Raw genomic sequence first — 18,388 nt, 5'->3', positions numbered from 1 at the left:
TATGGTTTCTTAACTCAGTCATTCATGCACGTCATAATAATAAATAATAATTTGCTAGCTGATAAAATGTACGCCTGAAAAAAAAACAGTTATTCATGTTATTATCGCATTTATTTAGTAAATCTGTTGGTAAATACCACGATATTCAATATTTTTCTTGTTGTGACATATCTTGGTGATAATCAAGAAGGGAAAACCAATTTTAGAGGGAGAGGGAAGAAAGAAGAACCGGTTTTTGGTGAAGAGAGAGAGGAAAAAACTGGTTTAGTTAGAGTAGAGTAGGGTTAGTTTGGTTTGTTCCAAACTTAGTTAGATTTTAACTAGGCTAGTTACTTTGGTTTCTTGTTTTCTTCTAGCTAATCTTTCTAGTATCTAAATGATTTTTGGTTAATATATGATGAGAGTATTCCTTGGTACACTATTTTATATATATATATTAATTAAAATGATAAAATATAATATGTATATATAAATATTTATTAATTATTAGAATTTAAGCTGACAATATAAATAATAAATTTAATATTGTATGTATTGCCAGATTAATAAAAATAGTTTATTTATTGTCTATATTTTTTCAAAAGTTATAAAAAAATATTTTTAATTATTTAATAAGATGACCCTTAAATAGTTTTTTAAAGTAATGAGAACACTAGTTAAATAAAAATAGTGTATGTTATGGTGTCTATATACATTTGCTAACTTATTAAAAAGAAATAAAAATAAATATTTAAATTAAAAAATATAAAACTAAATAATTTTTTAATATTTAAAATTTATCACAAAAGATAAATTCAATAATTTTGACACCAAAATTATAAACACCACAGAATTTAAACTTACTATAAAAGACAAATTTAACAATTTAGACACCAAAATTATAGAGACAACAGAATTTGCCAATAAAAATTAAAGCATTCCAGATTTTCAATAAGCTAGTACAGTAATGTCTCGTACTTTTACGAAAGCCATTTATCCAATCCTCCAATAGATAATTAACTCCGTTTACTGACCAAAAAAATAGATAAATAACTACGTTTAAAAACTTTGATTTTTGTTGGACCCACACCCACATAACAACACTCTAAATTCTAGTGGATATTTGAGCATTTCGGTAAATTCGGAACTGTAATCTTTAGGCACGGAAGAACTCAGCTTAAGAATTAATCATAAGGGTCAAAAGTTATTACAAGGAATCAAATGCTGTCCACTTGTCATTCTATTATTGCTTTTTGCTTGGTCAAGTTGTAGCCATGATAGCCATGGTATCCATAATCATAGTAGAACTGGCCTAAAAATTATTACCGTAATGGTTTTTGGTTTCTTTTAAATTTTATACTCTTATCAGACACACTCTCTCAGATACACACTTCTCCAATTATTTGCGTCTCTTCTACTTTGCAGTCTGCACACATCATACACCAGACTCTCACCACTCTCTCAAAACCTGTGCCCAAATAACTCCCTCAACAACCTTCTCTCTCCACCACCACACCACCATGTCCACCACCACCACAGAGCAAGATACGTCACGTGACTCTCACACGCACTTCTACTCCACCAGCGACAACAACGTCGTCACAGACGACGACGACAGCGACCTCGATGACGATGACCAGCAGCAGCACCACAACTATGGCGAAGACAAAAGAGAATTCACCCAAAGAGCATGGTGCTGCAGATCCCGCGGCAGCAGGTGGAGGCGGTGGTGGCCAACGGGTAAAGTTCTGGACCCGAGGTCGAAATGGGTCCAGGAATGGAACAGAGTGTTTCTTCTGGTGTGCGCGACGGGTCTATTCGTGGACCCGTTGTTCTTCTATGTGCTCTCTGTGAGCGACACGTGTATGTGCCTCTTCGTGGATGGTTGGTTCGCCGTAACGGTAACGGTTCTGCGCTGCATGACGGACGCACTGCACGTGTGGAACATGTGGCTGCAGCTCAAGATGGCGAAGAGGATCTTTGGTTTGGGTGCTGCGGCCGCCGGCGGTGGTGGTGATGGAAGCAGCGGAGGGGTGCTGAGGGACACTAACCCCCGTACTGTAGCTGTTGGGTATCTCAAGGCTAAGACTGGATTCTTCTTTGATATCTTTGTTATCCTTCCAATACCTCAGGTTACAATTATTTCTCAACTCTCTCTCTCTCTCTCTCTCTCTCTCTGTGTTTGCACATATTGAGAATTTAACAACAGATTCAACATTAGAATACCGTTTAAGCTTAAAATGTTACTAGCATACTTCTAAATTACCAAATACCAAGCTTATTTAAATACAAAAGTAATTAAAATTAAATGTATATGATGTTTTTTTTAATTCAGATTCTCTAAAATAAAAAAAAAACTGATAAAATAATAAATTAAAATATAAAATTAATTTAACTATTATTAAATTTATGATTTTTATAAAATTTTTGTTTTATTAATTATTTTAAATATTGATCCTCATTTTTAATCACATTTGGGATATATACAACGCTATTCTATCTCTTTGAGAATAGAATACTGCTATTTCAAAAAACCAAAAAAACATGCTCCCCTTTTTTTCATGGTCATTAATTATTATTTATGTGTTTTGTCGCGTTATGTCGTAAGTTCGTAGTTTGGTACACAGGAGAAATGTTTCCATACCGTTTATTAATAACAGTAAAATGCTACTACAGACTTTTTTTTGTTAAAAATTTGGATTAGGTAAACGGTAAGTTTATTTATCCATTTAAATAAGTACCGAAACCAACTATAGATTTGCAAGCAATATCTCACTTTATCAATAAAATTAACTTTTCATTATTCAATCTACCTAATATATTTATAGAGTTATTTTTTTGTTTTCTATAATACACTGGATGGCGATGCTATGTAAGAGATGACAAGGGCATGGAACATAGTTATGTATTTCTGAAGTGTTAATTGCGCATAGGCCTTATTGAATTTATAGTAGTAAGTGATAATGAACTAGGTATTGCTCATTTAAATACCCAAATTAAGCACACTAATATTGCTCAAGTTGATATGAAATCTAAAATGAAAAAAAAAAAAAAAAAACTGATTTAAGACTTAAGTTATATACTTCAACTAATAGACGCAGCATTTCTTTGAAAACATACAAGAACTTCTTCATATTGGCAAAGGTGAAAATGATCATAATAATTTTAATAAGAACTATAAGTAGTAACACTTGACCTTTGAGCTAACTTCTAAATATAATTGTATTTAGAGAAATATGAGGAGAATATCATATTCTATTAATATTAGTTAACACTTGACTAACACCTTAGTTTTATGCTAATATTAAAATTTAGGATTTAAAATTTATGATTTAGAATTTAATATTTATTTAAAATATTGACTAAATATTAGTCAAAACTCAAAAAGTGATAAATTTTGTTAGTCATATAACATTTTTTTTATTATTAAGTATATTGCAAACAGGGTTCCAACGTGATGAAATTTGAATAACAATTTTTTATTTGCATAATATTATGTAGAGTTTAGTTTTAAGAAATTGATAATGTAAAATATTTTATATAATTATATAATTATATTAATTTTTTTGAATTATTATATATATAATTAATGTAAAAGATAGTTAATTTTAATGATATGATATTATAAATTAGATAGACATATAAAATTATTTTACAAATGATAATACATTAAAATTAAATTCAATTATATAAATATTGTTGTAACTCTGACCTAAAAAAAACTTTAAAACTAGGACGCATAGATGTTCAACTGTTTTAAGACTTAAAAAAAAAAAAAAAGAGGGGGAGGGGGGGGGTGTTTAACTTTGATCAACTCTGTTTCCGACATCTGTTGTAATTGTAGCATGAACTTATAAATATGGTAAAAATAACTTTTTTTTAATTGTTTATGTGGCTACAGTAAAAAAACGTAGAGTAATAATAAAAGTATAAACTATGAATAAAATTAAAGATCTAAAAGAAAAAAAATTATATTAATAATTTCAACTAATATTAATTTAAACGATATTAAATTTTTTTAATTAATACAAAATAATTTTTTTTAAAATCTCAATTTTACAATAAGAGTTATTTAAAGAATTTAAAAATAAATAAAAATTATTAGATTAAAATTAAAATAATTAGAAATAAAAATTGATAGATTAAAATATAAATCTTTAAAATAAAAAATTATAAATAAAAATTTAATTCATAAAAAATTATTAAATTTGCAAATTAAAATGAAAAAATATTAAAATAATAAAATAGAAATAGAAAAATAATATAAAATTTATAAAAAATAACAAAAATAAAATAATTTTTTAATAAAATTTTTGTTAAAAATTTAAATTTTAAACAAATTAAAATATTATTATAAAAATCAAATTAATAATTTTAAAAATATAATAATATTTTTTAATAAAAATAATACTTTTAATTTATGTTATATGTTAAAATATAATACATAATAATTTAGTCCATAAACGAGATCAAATATATTTATTTAAAGACGTTTTGAATCACTTTGACTGAGGCTTCATTTTGTAGTATATTAGAATAACTTATTGATGTCTTCTTTCTCCCCTCCATTCTAAAATCCAATGATTAATTATATAGCTAATACATGCAACCGCACGTGTCATACATTAACGTTCAGTTGTTGTGTTTACTTATCGAATATATTTTAAATATGATATTTATTGACAATCTTTTGAAATATTTGTTTATTATGTTCAACTGTATCATAATAAAAATTAAAATTTTTTTTTAAAACATACTTAAACACATCTAAATATTATTACATATTAGTATATTTTATTTTATTTTTAATATATATTCTTAAAATGAATTTAAAAATAATATATTATTATTTATTAAAATAAAAAATATTTTAAATACTTTATATAATTAAAAAATATTAAAAATAATTAAAATTTATTTTATATTTTAATATTAATAAAATATTATTATAATTTATCTAAAAAATATTTTATATATATATATATATATATATATATATATATATATATATATATTGTATCCTTATATCTTAAAAAATTTTAAAATTTGTATATCTATATATTTTATATTGTATTGTATTTTGTATCTGTGTCTGTATCAACATGTCTGTCCATCATAATTCATTATCCACTTTATGTATGCAATATGCATAATTGGATATGTATGCCTATTTTATTAGGATAATTTTGAGGAGGTAATATTAAAAAGTAATCTTATTTAATTTAATATTTATAATTTTATATATATAATATTTATAATAATATATTTAATATAATTAATTTATTTTAAAATAATTAATAAATATAATATACAATAATTTTAGATTAATTTTTATTATTTTTCAGATATTTTTGTTTTATTATGATTAGTAAGGAGTCGTTATTATGATTCACCTGACTTTTTGTCTCTTCTTGTTATCTTTAAATTTCAGATAAAAAGGCAAAATTGCACAAAACATTAAAATTTGATAAAATAATTTTAAAATATGAAACCGATAAAAGCCAAAAATTAATATTATTTCAGTAAAAAGTAACAAAAAGTAAAATTTTTTTAAATGTCTAATAACTTATGTATTTAATCTTTTTTTTACAAAAATATTTAAATAATTATTTAAGAAATACATATAAAAATTAATAAAAAAATTTAATTTCTAAAACTTTTTAATTTCTTTTAAAATATTTCGGTCATTCTCTCTATTTAACTGATCAGAACCCATTAAAATTTATTTTACAACTATGATAAGCATATATTAAAATTAATTACTAATATTAAATACATATTTAAATATAAAACACACATTAAAATTAAATTAATAAACTATACATATATTAATATACAAATATATAATAATTAATTTTGATAAGTAATTTTAGTTTGTAAATAATTTTTTGTTTAATTTATACTTTCATTTTAAATATATTATGATTATTTCCTCCATAATACGTCCCAATGATTCTGGGAGTAAATTAAATAACTTCCCTCCATAATTGGAGTATAGAAGTCATTTAATTATATATGACTCGACTTGAATTATGTCTCAATCGACGTATATATACGAACAAACTGCATTTAAGAATAAATTTCGACATCTGGTGATTAATCTTTTTTTGAATTTAGGAAATTGCATATGGTTGTCAATTTAATTAATTTGTGATGGTACGTGTACCTGTATTTTTTCTTTAAAAACAAAAGGCTGTATGCTTCAGAATATATACTGATGAGCATAACCATAATCACTCATTTTTATTATTTTTAATGTAACTTCTAACTATTATAAACAAATTGATTTTAATTTTGAGGAATCAAAATTATGAATTTTTTTTACACAATTATTTAATTGAAACATTTTTTTTTAAATGACACTTTGAGTAATATATACACGAAAACAGCTATTTTTGTTTTCTAATTTTAATATATTGATAGTATAAAGTTTGGTTTAATAAAACTTTTATTTTTTAAAAGTAATTTATTACAACTAATTTTTAAAATATATATTTTTAAAAAGTTATAGTATTTATTGTTTAGTAAATCAAACCAGAAATATTTTTTAATAAATACAAATAATAATAATAATAATAATAATAATAATAATAATATTATTATTATTATTATTATTATTATGTTTAATAAAATCATTTTTAAAATTTAAAAAGGCCATAAAATATAAAGATAAGAGTAAATTTAAATATTATTAATATATAAAATTATATCAGACTTTTTAATTTTAATAATCACAAATTAATTTTAATTTTTTTAAAATACTTTTAGAAATACTCATAACTTTTACAGATATAAACATAAATACAAACACAAATTAAACATAATTATATAATTTTTTTATTTAACAAATACAAATAAGATATTTTTATTTTTTAAAATTTTAAGCACTTCTTTAAAAAATTTTATTTAAATTAAACATAAATCATTTTACATAATTATTCAATCATATACATTGAAACAAATTATTTTAGTCGATATGACAATATGTAGTTAGTAAAAAAATCATTTACAAAATTAGTATATGAAAATTGAATTAAATTCTTATTTTTTATACCAACATAGTAAACTGAAAGTAAATTCATAAAAATAACAATGCTTAGAGTAGGTTGTAGTTACCCTTAGAGTAGGTACATAAATATGTTTTAAAAACACGAGAAGTTTGTCGTTTTGTTTATTATTGTGCCCGGATTATTATATATACAGAATATATTTAAATTGTTCTTTAAAAATTTTGTTTGAGACATTTTCGTCTTAAAATAAATTTATTATAGTGAGGTCTCTAAAATTTACGAAAATAAATATATAAGTTCTTATATTATTCAGATTCATTATTTTTATTTAAAAAAATAAATTTTAAAAAGTGTAATAAAAGAATATATATATATATATATCTTATTTTTATTAAATTTAAATACTTCATCAAAATAAATTTTTTGGACTAAAAACGTCGGTCTTAAAATTTTTTTGGATCTAATTGAAAATATAACCTTGAGAAAGTCTAAGAGTTAGTAATTTTTGTATTTTATAGCTAGCACTTAATCATAAAAAAAATTTCACTATTAAAAATATTATTAATGACTAATTGATAATTACAAAATACAAAAATTGCTGCCTCTACCACTCCTTTAATAACTTCATATAGAAGACGAAATTGAAGAGAGGTTATTGTTGTTATATATTTTCTTATTAATTAGAAGGTGGTACACGCCTCTTTTGTGATGGACCTCTGTGAACATGCTTTGCCTACACTATGAACAAAACAGAAACACAGTATGTTACACGTAACATCAACTCATCTGGAACATGTGAGCCACAGGGAGAGATACCACCAATTTTGAAGCTTTGTCGCCATAGAGATAGAGATTTATGTTAGGTATAGAGACATACAGAGTGGTCCCCTAGCTACTACTATCCGTATAAAGATTCATGCTTCTTCTGCGTTTTGAATCTCAGTATTGTTTAATTGTTACACCCTTACACGAACCAACTTCAGGATACCGATGAACGTATTAAAATGTTCCTAATCAAGGATTTAATTAGTTCATTATTTTTCTAATGAGTGTTTTTTTTCATTATTTTATTATTAAGTTTATTGTATGTGCCGGATGAGAAAAGGTGCTCAGGAAAAAGTTGAAAATTAAGAGCTGATAACTAAGCTTGAAAACGTAACCTTTACGGTTGGTACCTGATATGTATGTCTAAACATTTTTATGAGCAAAGGACAAACTTTGCTTTTTAAATACAACTGGCATAAAAAATAAAATAAAAGTATATATATATATATATATATATATATATATATATATATATATATATAATAATGCAAAAAATTGTTCAGAAAAATAAAAAATCACACTTTATGACATTTAAAAATAATACGTACACACAAAATATTAGTTATTAACTCAATCATTATATATTTATATTTAAATATATATGATATTTAACTTATTTTTAATGTGTATTTTAATATATATGTTATAAAGGTGATTATTAATTTAATAGTTGATTTTTAGTATATAGATAACATAATTATATTATATTTACATTTATTTTGGTCATTTTAAATTTTATTGTACTATTGAGCAGATGAAAAGTATAATAATAATAAAGAGAATTGAGATTATATATATAATGCATGTTTTAACAATTTGTGATATATTTGAATGTGTGTTGTTCAGATAGTGGTGTGGGTGGGAATCCCATCGTTGTTAGAGAAAGGGTCAGTGACATTGGTGATGACAGTGTTGCTGATAATGTTTCTGTTGCAATACCTTCCCAAAATATATCACGCAGTTTGCCATCTTCGAAGAATGCAGAACCTCTCTGGCTACATTTTTGGAACCGTTTGGTGGGGTATTGCTCTTAACATGATTGCCTATTTTGTCGCCTCTCATGTAAGTTTCTTCACAGATCGATATACCTCTCCCTACATTCACATGCATCAACCATAATTTATTCAACTCCATCAATTTTATTTTAATTATTTTACCCTATTTATCAAATTTTTAATATTTTTGTTGATAAATATGTCCTAGTATAATTTATAATATAAGATGATTAAATTAAAAAATATCATTATAAGGTAAAATAATCTTTTTTTAAAACAATAGAAAAATCAATCTATTTGATGATGATAATTTTTGAAAACTTCTAGAATAATAAAATTTTGTTAACAATTAAAATATCTAGTCTTAGATTTTTTTTAGGGTAAAGTATTAAATTATTCCCTTACGGTCTAATTCTGTTTTAATCCTTAAAATTTAAAGTGTCATATTTGAATCTAAAAAAAATTATTTAAATTCAATGTAGTCCTGTTGTTAACGTTAAATAATTAACGGTACCGCTCCACTAAGCCTTAATGTCCTTCCCTGAAGAGGTACAAACTCGAGAGGCACAAGATCAGCAGCGGATATATCACTACAAACTACTAGCCTTAGTTTGAGCACATGGAGAATATATTCGAGAACTCCGCTTTTGCGAAAAAATTCGCCGGTAGCGACTATGACAAGGTCATCGTCACCTCTACTATGGAAAATTTCCCTCGACAACCCAAAACTTTGGTTATATAAGTTTTTCATATTTAAAAACTAAATTTTGTTAATTATTTAATATGGTTTTATGGTATGACTATATTAAAACTAAATAAAATTTTTTTTTATTTAAATATGACACTTTCAATTTTAGAAACTAAACAGAATTAGAACAAAGTATAGTCCAATTTATTACTTTATTCTTTTTTCTATTTAAAGAATTAGTAGAGGATAAAGATATATATTATTGTTCTAGTATTGTTCCTCCTCTTTTTAATATATTGTTATGTTATTATTGAAAAAAAATTATATTAAAATTATGTTGTATTGTTGATGAGTTACTTATACAAGTGAGTGATATGGAAAAAATGAATTTACAGGCAGCAGGGGCATGTTGGTACTTGTTAGGGATCGAGAGAGCAGCAAAGTGCCTGAAAGAACAGTGTGCAAGAACAGATGGTTGTGGATCAAGGATTCTTTCATGCAAAGAAGCAATATACTATGGAAGTACAAGAAGCTTGGTTAGTGACAGAGCAAGGTTGGCTTGGGCAGGGAACAGGGAAGCAAGGTCCATTTGCTTAGATGGGTCTGACAAGTATAACTATGGAGCTTATAAGTGGACTGTTCAACTTGTCACCAATGATAATCGATTGGAAAAGATACTTTTCCCTATCTTCTGGGGCCTAATGACTCTCAGGTACACTCGATACTTGACTTTGCATGATGATGATTGATGACTAAAATATTATACTTTATTCTGTGCTGCGTGGTGATGAATGTTTCTATTTCAAGAAAAGCTTGATGCGAAGCCTGAGAATTATTATGTTTTATGTACATTCATTGCCTAGAATGTTTCGAGAATATTTGGACCCTCTTATTTTGCACGAAATTTTCATGTAGTACAATGATGATATAATCTTACTAAGATCCTAGCTAGTTATTAGTTTTATTCTCTATTTGGTACGTACCTTTTGCATTGCTTTTGATGAAAATCTTTCCTCTGCTTTAATTTGTAAGGTTCTTAAATATATTCATCTTGATATATGTTTCGGAATTAAAATTTTAAAAACAAGGCAAGAAACAAGAAATGTTGTATTGGGTATAATAAAAAGTACTAAATGGGTCAAAGGCAGAAACTAGATAAGGCATGTTGTGCACCTATATGGTGCATAGCATTGCCATTTCTTCTGTTTGACTGTTTCTTCTGGACTGTTATTGTACTTGCTTGATTGCTTCATAGTTCCTCAATCGTTGTTTTTTTTTTCCCAGCACTTTTGGTAACCTAGAGAGCACAACAGAATGGCTAGAAGTAGTTTTTAACATCATTGTCTTGACCAGTGGTCTTCTTCTTGTCACCATGTTAATTGGAAACATCAAGGTAAATCAAACACATTTAACATTGCCACAGTCGTCCATATGATATGAAACTTCTATTTATATTTTTAAGTAAATGATCAAATTTATCTTTGAATCACTCAATTTTTAAATTAGTTTTTGAAAGATTTTTTTAATTAAATTCGTTCTTAATTTTAAGTTAGTGATGTTAATCTTTTTACTACTTTCATTGCCAATGATATTAAAATTTGTTGATATGGCACATTAAATAACATCACACAGACCATAGCATATCCATGATAGTTCTAATTAGTGATTAATATGACAAATTTATATAATTAGATTAAATTAATTTCAAATTAAAGAAGACATTGAGACATTAAAATCTCTCAATTTGAGATTGATTTGATGATTTGATCTAATTTTATAAATTTATCATGTTAGTACCCAACTAGAATTGTCTGGTGTGTGTTGTGACGTTACTTAACATGTTATATTAACAAATTCTGATTTCATGAGCAAAAAAAGTAATAGAAGGACTAATGTAATCAACTTAAAATTTTTTAAAAGCGAATTTGATTAAAAAAATATTTCAGAGACTAATTTAAAGAATGAGCAATTTTTCAGGAACAAATTTGACCATTTACTCTTATGTTTTTTATAAGAAATTGAATTACAATTTTCTTAATCTTTACTCTATTTTATTAAAGAGTAATGTTAGGAAGGCAATAACCCAAAAATTATTTTGTTTAACTTAATATCCCATATATGTAATATCAGTAATTTATATTTATTATATCTAAAATTATATCTTCATTTATTTCAACAGTGACTATAAAGTGCAAAATAAAAAAATTTTGGATTATTTTCAATTAATTTTTATTATTTTCCAAACATTTTTATCTGCCCTTGATCACGTTAAACCCATGTATACGATGTGCATGTTTAAATATACTAGACTTAGTTATATTAATGTTAATATGATATGGAACTATATATGTGCATGTACGGAGCAGGTGTTTTTGCATGCAACAACATCAAAGAAGCAAGCAATGCAACTGAAGATGAGGAACATTGAATGGTGGATGAGGAAGAGGCGGCTGCCGCCCGGGTTACGGCAGAGAGTGCGAACGTATGAACGGCATCGTTGGGCCGCCATGCGTGGCGTTGATGAGTGTGAGATGACCAGCAATTTGCCTGAAGGGCTAAGAAGAGACATCAAGTATCATCTTTGTTTGGATTTGGTCAAGCAGGTAAAAACTCTTCCTCCTAATCTCAGGATAACATATATATAACAATAAAGTACAATGATTTGGTCATTGATCGTTATTATATTTGAGATCCACTTAACGTCTAAAATGATTCAAATACTAATATTCTTGAAACACTTAAAAATTTTTCTAAATATTTAAACATACCAGACAAAAAAAAGAAAATAAAAAAGAAAATGCATGTTTAATTTCGAGTTGGAAAGATATCAAAAAAAAAAAAAGAATTTAAAGAGTAAAAGAGACTTGACTTACGCGTCAAATGATTTTTTATTCATTTTTTACTTTAAAATTAAAACTCATTCTAGTTAGAACTTTTTACCGTGACATGTATGTATGATTTTATAATTAATGGATCATTAATAATATTAATTAGGTTGAAGAGTAGATTTTCTCAATAAACGAATTTATAATCAACAGAGGATAAGGTAGGTATTAGACTTCGGTAATCATAATACGAATTTCCTATTGAAGATATCTATTTTCAATTAGAAGAAATAATCATTTCCCCGTTACTATTGACTATTGAGTTATTATTTAATTTAAAAAAATATTTTTGCTATGGGAAAGTACGATGAGCTAATGAAATATTTATACAATGTGTACAATGGAGGTTTATAGAGTATTAGAGATATAATTATTAGTGTTACATTTTTCCATCAGCTGAAGTTTTTGGGATGAGTGGTATCATGATATGGTATTAAAGATGTTTATTATCCCTTGTACTCGGATGGTTATTCTAAATAGTGTAGGAGATGTTCATTTCACAATTCAATAGCCATTATACACAAGGACGGACATAAGGGGGGACGAGTGGCGGTCTCGGCCCCCCAACTTTTTTTAAGAGTAATAAGTTATTATGTATAATAATTTTTTTTAAAAAAATATTTAGTATTTAGTCCGGTATAAATAAAAATCCAGTCTAATTTTAATATTAATAATTTTTAATATCTAAAAAGTAAGTAACAATATTAAAGAAATCTGAAAAAGATATTATTACTAATATTTTTTAATTAAATAAAAAATTTCAAATATCATAAAGTGAATTCTTTTTCTTCTTGTAGCAGTCTTCTTTTATTCATTTGGTATTAATTCTCTCTGTTTCAACTGCTACAATTAATAGATCTTTTTCAACTATGAATATTGTGAAAAATAACTTAGAAATAAAATAAAAGATGAATTTTTTGATAATTTTTTTTAATTATATTGAAAAGAAAATTACTGAAAAATTTTACAAAAATTCCATTATCGGTGAATTTTATGATATGAAGAATCGACCATTTTGTTAGTAAAAAGTATACACATATTTTTTTTTACTTTAAAATATATTCTCTGTCAATATATTTTTATAATACATCTTATATTATATAATTTTTTTTACATAATTTTTAATATTATATGTGTTATTGGCCCCCCCATAATATCATTTCTGGATCCGTCCCTGATTATACACATTGTACAAATAGTCCATTGTCTTCCTAGCGGGATCCGCTATGCTATTTTTTATATACACTTTTCTTTTTTATATTTTTGTTATGGCATAAAAACTAAAATTTTTATCTCCTCTCATTTTTTATGAATCACTTCTATTATTAAAAACAAAAAAATATACAAGAGATATACACCAAAAATATCTCAATTTTTTTAGACTTGTTTTTTCTCTCTCACTTTTCTCCCCTCGCCTTTGGACACAGAGACCAAATTTGATAAACGATAAACCTATTATCTGGGCCATCAAATAAAAACATGTTAGTGGCCCAACAATATCTATGTTCGTGAAACGACACTACTAACACTTGCTCAATACTTCGGTTTAGGTGCCACTATTTCAGCACATGGATGAACTTGTCCTAGAGAACATTTGTGACCGCGTGAAGTCTCTCATATTCACAAAGGGAGAAACAGTAAGCTCTACAACAATGTAGCATTATTGTGCTAAATTTTATATTAATTATTATTTATGATGGTGCAGATAGCCAAAGAGGGAGACCCAGTCCAAAGAATGCTATTTGTAGTAAGGGGTCACCTTCAAAGCAGCCAACTTCTAAGAGATGGTGTGGAAAGTTGTTGCATGTTAGGTCCCGGAAACTTCAGCGGAGACGAGCTCCTTTCCTGGTGTTTAAGGCGGCCCTTCATCGAGCGCCTTCCGCCGTCTTCGTCCACTCTTGTAACACTCGAAACCACCGAGGCATTCGGCCTAGAAGCCGAGGATGTGAAATATGTTACACAGCATTTTAGATATACTTTTGTGAAGGAAAAAGTGAAAAGAAGTGCCAGGTATTATTCGCCAGGATGGCGAACATGGGCTGCCGTGGCGATTCAATTGGCGTGGAGGAGGTACAAGCATCGGTTGACTTTGACTTCCTTGTCCTTTATAATGCCAAGGAGGCCTGTGTTACGTTCCTCTTCTATGGGAGAAGACAGGCTTAGGCTCTATACAGCATTGTTAACCTCTCCAAAGCCTAATCAGGAAGATTATGACTTCTGAGAACGTGAGATATACTATTATTATGCTCATCATGTCAGATTTATTTGGCTAATTTTCACTGTGGAGTATGAGAAATTGGCTGTGTATATGTGTGTTTATGTCCACCATCCTATTACTCAATCATTTGTTCAACGTTTTAGATTTCTTTTAAATAAATGTAGTTCAATATTTTACATCTTTTAAACTTCGGATTAATATTTTATCCTACCATATTTCTTTTATTAACTAATGGTATATATTTGTAAATATACACTTCTAGTTCTATTTGAAATTGTTTTAGACAAATTTTACCAACAAGGTCGAAATTTAATTTCTTATAATTATAATTCTGTATTTTCTATAAAAAAAAATTATATTTACTAGTTCTTTTTCTTCTAAAATATTACAGGTATAATTTTTATCAAAATTATTTAGGGAGAAATTAGATATTTATAATAAAGTCAAAAGCAATAAATAAAAAAATAACAAATAGCAATAATAGAAAGAAAATAAATCAATTTTTGCTATTCTAAGTTCAAAAAAATCTTTTGCTACTCAAATCATTCATTTTTTATTTGCCTTATAGGAATAATAAATCTCTATATTCCTTTCTACATACATTTGTGCGTCAAGATTAGAAAGAAAAAAACAATCATAATATTCTTTTTTTCACCTTGGTGTTTTGTTCAGCCTTCTTTTTTTTCACCTGCTCTTTCATTTCTGACATGATTTCTTTCTTAGTAATCTATTTAGTTGCGACAGATCCTGTTTCGTGTTAAAGCCTTTCATCAAATAGTAATAGCCAGCAGCTAAGCAACTCCTTCGCCAAAGATAAAGAGATAACACCACATAATATTTTATTTTTAATTTTCTATTTTTTTTAATTTTTAATTTTTTTTATTTTTTCAATTTTTTTTTAATTTTCTATTAAACATCTTTAGAATTTTTTTGTTAAATATTTTTGTGATTCAAAACAAAAATAACTAATTGGTTAAATTAAAAGCAAAGACTCTATCTAATATATGAATTACTAGAACTTTTGTGATTTTCTAATAAACATCAAACATATTTTTTGTGATTTGGTCTTGTTGAATGAATAAATAGGTATTTTATATTTTTGTTGAAAGTTAAATTTTTACTTCTTTATTGTAATTTATAATAATTTAAAAAAAATAAAATCTACAAAAATCTTGCTATAACAAATTTTGAATTTGAGTACGTTGAAGCATTTAGTTCTAGACCTTTAATGTATTTCATTTTATTTAGCTACAATATGCAATATGTAGATTGTGGACATGTGAAATTTATTTTTAAATTTTTTAATTAAATTTAAAATTATTTTTTTATTATTGAAAAAAAAAACAACTCTAACTTAAAATAATGAACAATTTACAACTCGATCACCTCGTTATAAAGACGGGCTTAAATAGGATAGGACATGATAGTAGCTATATGTCACTTCTAAGAATTCAGAAAATTTCGATACTAATTTTTTAAAATAAAAATAGAAATAACTACTAATTTGATACTCGAAAGATTTAAATGTTCACAAAAAAGACTTTGAAAGACGTAAAAGATAAGTTAATCCTCGAAAAATTTAAAAGTTTGACAAAAACATCCGATCGTTAGTTGATCACATTCTGTAAACAGAAAATGCTTACGTGATTAACAAAATTGATGACTTGGCACTAAATCACCACCTCTCACTTCTATGTCATCCTCTACCTCACCAGTCATTACCACCACCTTTCACCACACTGACCACCACCATTAATCCTCCCTTCAGGGACAGACCTAAATGCAATGAAAAAGATGATATTTGCCCTTACAAAATTTTAAAAAAATACTTTTATATATATATATATATATATATATATATATATATATTAGTTAATTAGTTGATAATTAAATTGAAACTTAATTTTTTAATTAAATACAATTTAAATTATTAGTGATTTTTAAAAAAATTATTTAAGATAAAAAATATATTACTTATATATTAATATATTGTATTAATATTTATTATTAAAATGATCTTGATTATAGTAATTACTTTGGTTAAAAAATGTAGATTATTTTTATAGAAAAATATGAGATAATATTTTAAGAACATATATAAAAAATAAAAGAATTTGTTAAAAACATATATAGAAAAATAATATTGTCATGTTAAAAATAAAAAGAAAGTCATTATAAATTATTATTTTTATTATTTTGAATATTATATTGTGTGTAAAATTATCTTTTTATTATTTTAAATACTATAATAAGTTATTGTGTATATATTTTTAGTTTTTATCAATATGTATAGATAGTTATAATTTAAAATTTTAAATATATCTAAACAAATTCGGGTTGGTCGAGTATTAGCTTAGTCGTCATCCGCTTAAGCAAGTGTTGGGAGTTTGAATTTCATCTCGTACGTGTAGCAACTCATTCGCCAATTGCAAACTCTTAAATGAAATTCAACTTCATAACCAATTAGTCCTTGACTTGTTGAGTATTGTGGAAAGCCAAAAAAAAATATATCCATACCTAAATTTTATTATATTTTTGCCTCCACTGCAAAATTTTTTTAGGTTCGTCATTGCCTCCCCTTATTGTATTCAACATTTCTCCAATTCTTCTTTCTCTTTTCCTTCCCCTTTCTCTTTTCCTATATATTTCTCTTCCTCACCCGTACCATACTCACCACTACCACTAACTCTATCCTAACAAAATGATTTCTCAAAAATTTACTCATCTTCGCATCAAATTCATCCATCTCAAACAAAGTCTTTTTTTTTAAAATAAAAAATACATCATTAAAAAATATCAATTAAAAAATTAAAGAAAGAAAATCAAAAGCAGAAAAAGAAAAGAAAACAAGGAAGAAGGAGAAAGGAGGAAAGCAACGACAAAGAAAAATTATGCTATTGTCGCTGCTAATAAGTTCCATCATTCACCTTAAATTTGTGTCTCAGATCTATGTCCAAAATATACCAAGCCACGACTCATTTTCTTGGCACCGTATAAAATAGACTCAGTAACACAAGCACGCACAATGCAACGCAAAGTGAAGAAGAGAGAGAGAGAGAGAGAGAGAAGAAGAAGAAGATTAATAAAAGAGAGAGAGAGAGATGATGAGAAGGAGAACGACCATAGCTATGTCATAGAAGAAGGATATGAAACTAGTGACATCGAGGAAAAGAATGATGACATCCATAAGAGGCCTGTAGTGGAGATCTGGGGAATAAAGAGGGGTGACAGAGGGAATAAAGAAAGCAAATGGAGATAGGGTTTTTGATTTGGAATTTTTTTATTATTTTAAAATAATTAAAAGTATTATATAATTATTACTTTAAAATAATTAATAATGTCATATAATTATAAAGTTAGCCAAATTATCAACTCTGTTAGTCACGTAAGTGTTTTTCATTAATAGAAATGTGAACAATTAAAGTTTGGATGTTTTGTCAAATTTTTAAACTTTTCGGGAGTTAATTTGTCTTGCGCGTCTTTCAAGATCTTTTTTTGTCAGCGTTTAAATTTTTAGAGTACCAAATTGGTAGTTACCTCAATAAAAATAATACCATGAATTTGTGCTTTTCTTTAAAAGCTATATTGATCTCCTTCTTAATCTAATTTTCTTACACTCATCCTTAATAAATAAAAACTTTTCTATCTAATAATGTGAATTCTTTGAATGCATTGTTAGTGTAAACCAGGTTTACACAAACAACCAATAAAAATTGATTAACTTGCCACGTCATAATTATTTTAATAATTATACCTTTGAAAAAAATATATACTCAAATAAGTCCTTA

At 26.2% G+C, this 18,388-nt stretch overlaps 1 protein-coding gene across 1 annotated transcript; it reads left to right on the top strand.

Annotated features, from left to right (window-relative positions):
- Positions 1-1,074: 1,074 nt before the first annotated feature.
- Positions 1,075-14,787, top strand: LOC112790004 (cyclic nucleotide-gated ion channel 4). Its single transcript, XM_025832210.3, has 7 exons — positions 1,075-2,111; positions 8,661-8,876; positions 9,893-10,209; positions 10,782-10,890; positions 11,864-12,100; positions 13,933-14,019; positions 14,088-14,787. Exons 1-7 carry the CDS (start codon positions 1,500-1,502, stop codon positions 14,601-14,603), a joined length of 2,094 nt encoding a protein of 697 aa, XP_025687995.1. The 5' UTR covers positions 1,075-1,499; the 3' UTR covers positions 14,604-14,787.
- Positions 14,788-18,388: the final 3,601 nt, after the last annotated feature.

Source organism: Arachis hypogaea, chromosome 3 (assembly GCF_003086295.3).
Source record: "Arachis hypogaea cultivar Tifrunner chromosome 3, arahy.Tifrunner.gnm2.J5K5, whole genome shotgun sequence".
Taxonomy (NCBI): Eukaryota; Viridiplantae; Streptophyta; class Magnoliopsida; order Fabales; family Fabaceae; genus Arachis; species Arachis hypogaea.
The sequence above is the reverse complement of the archived record's forward strand: the minus strand, read 5'-3'. Positions and strand labels throughout refer to the sequence as shown.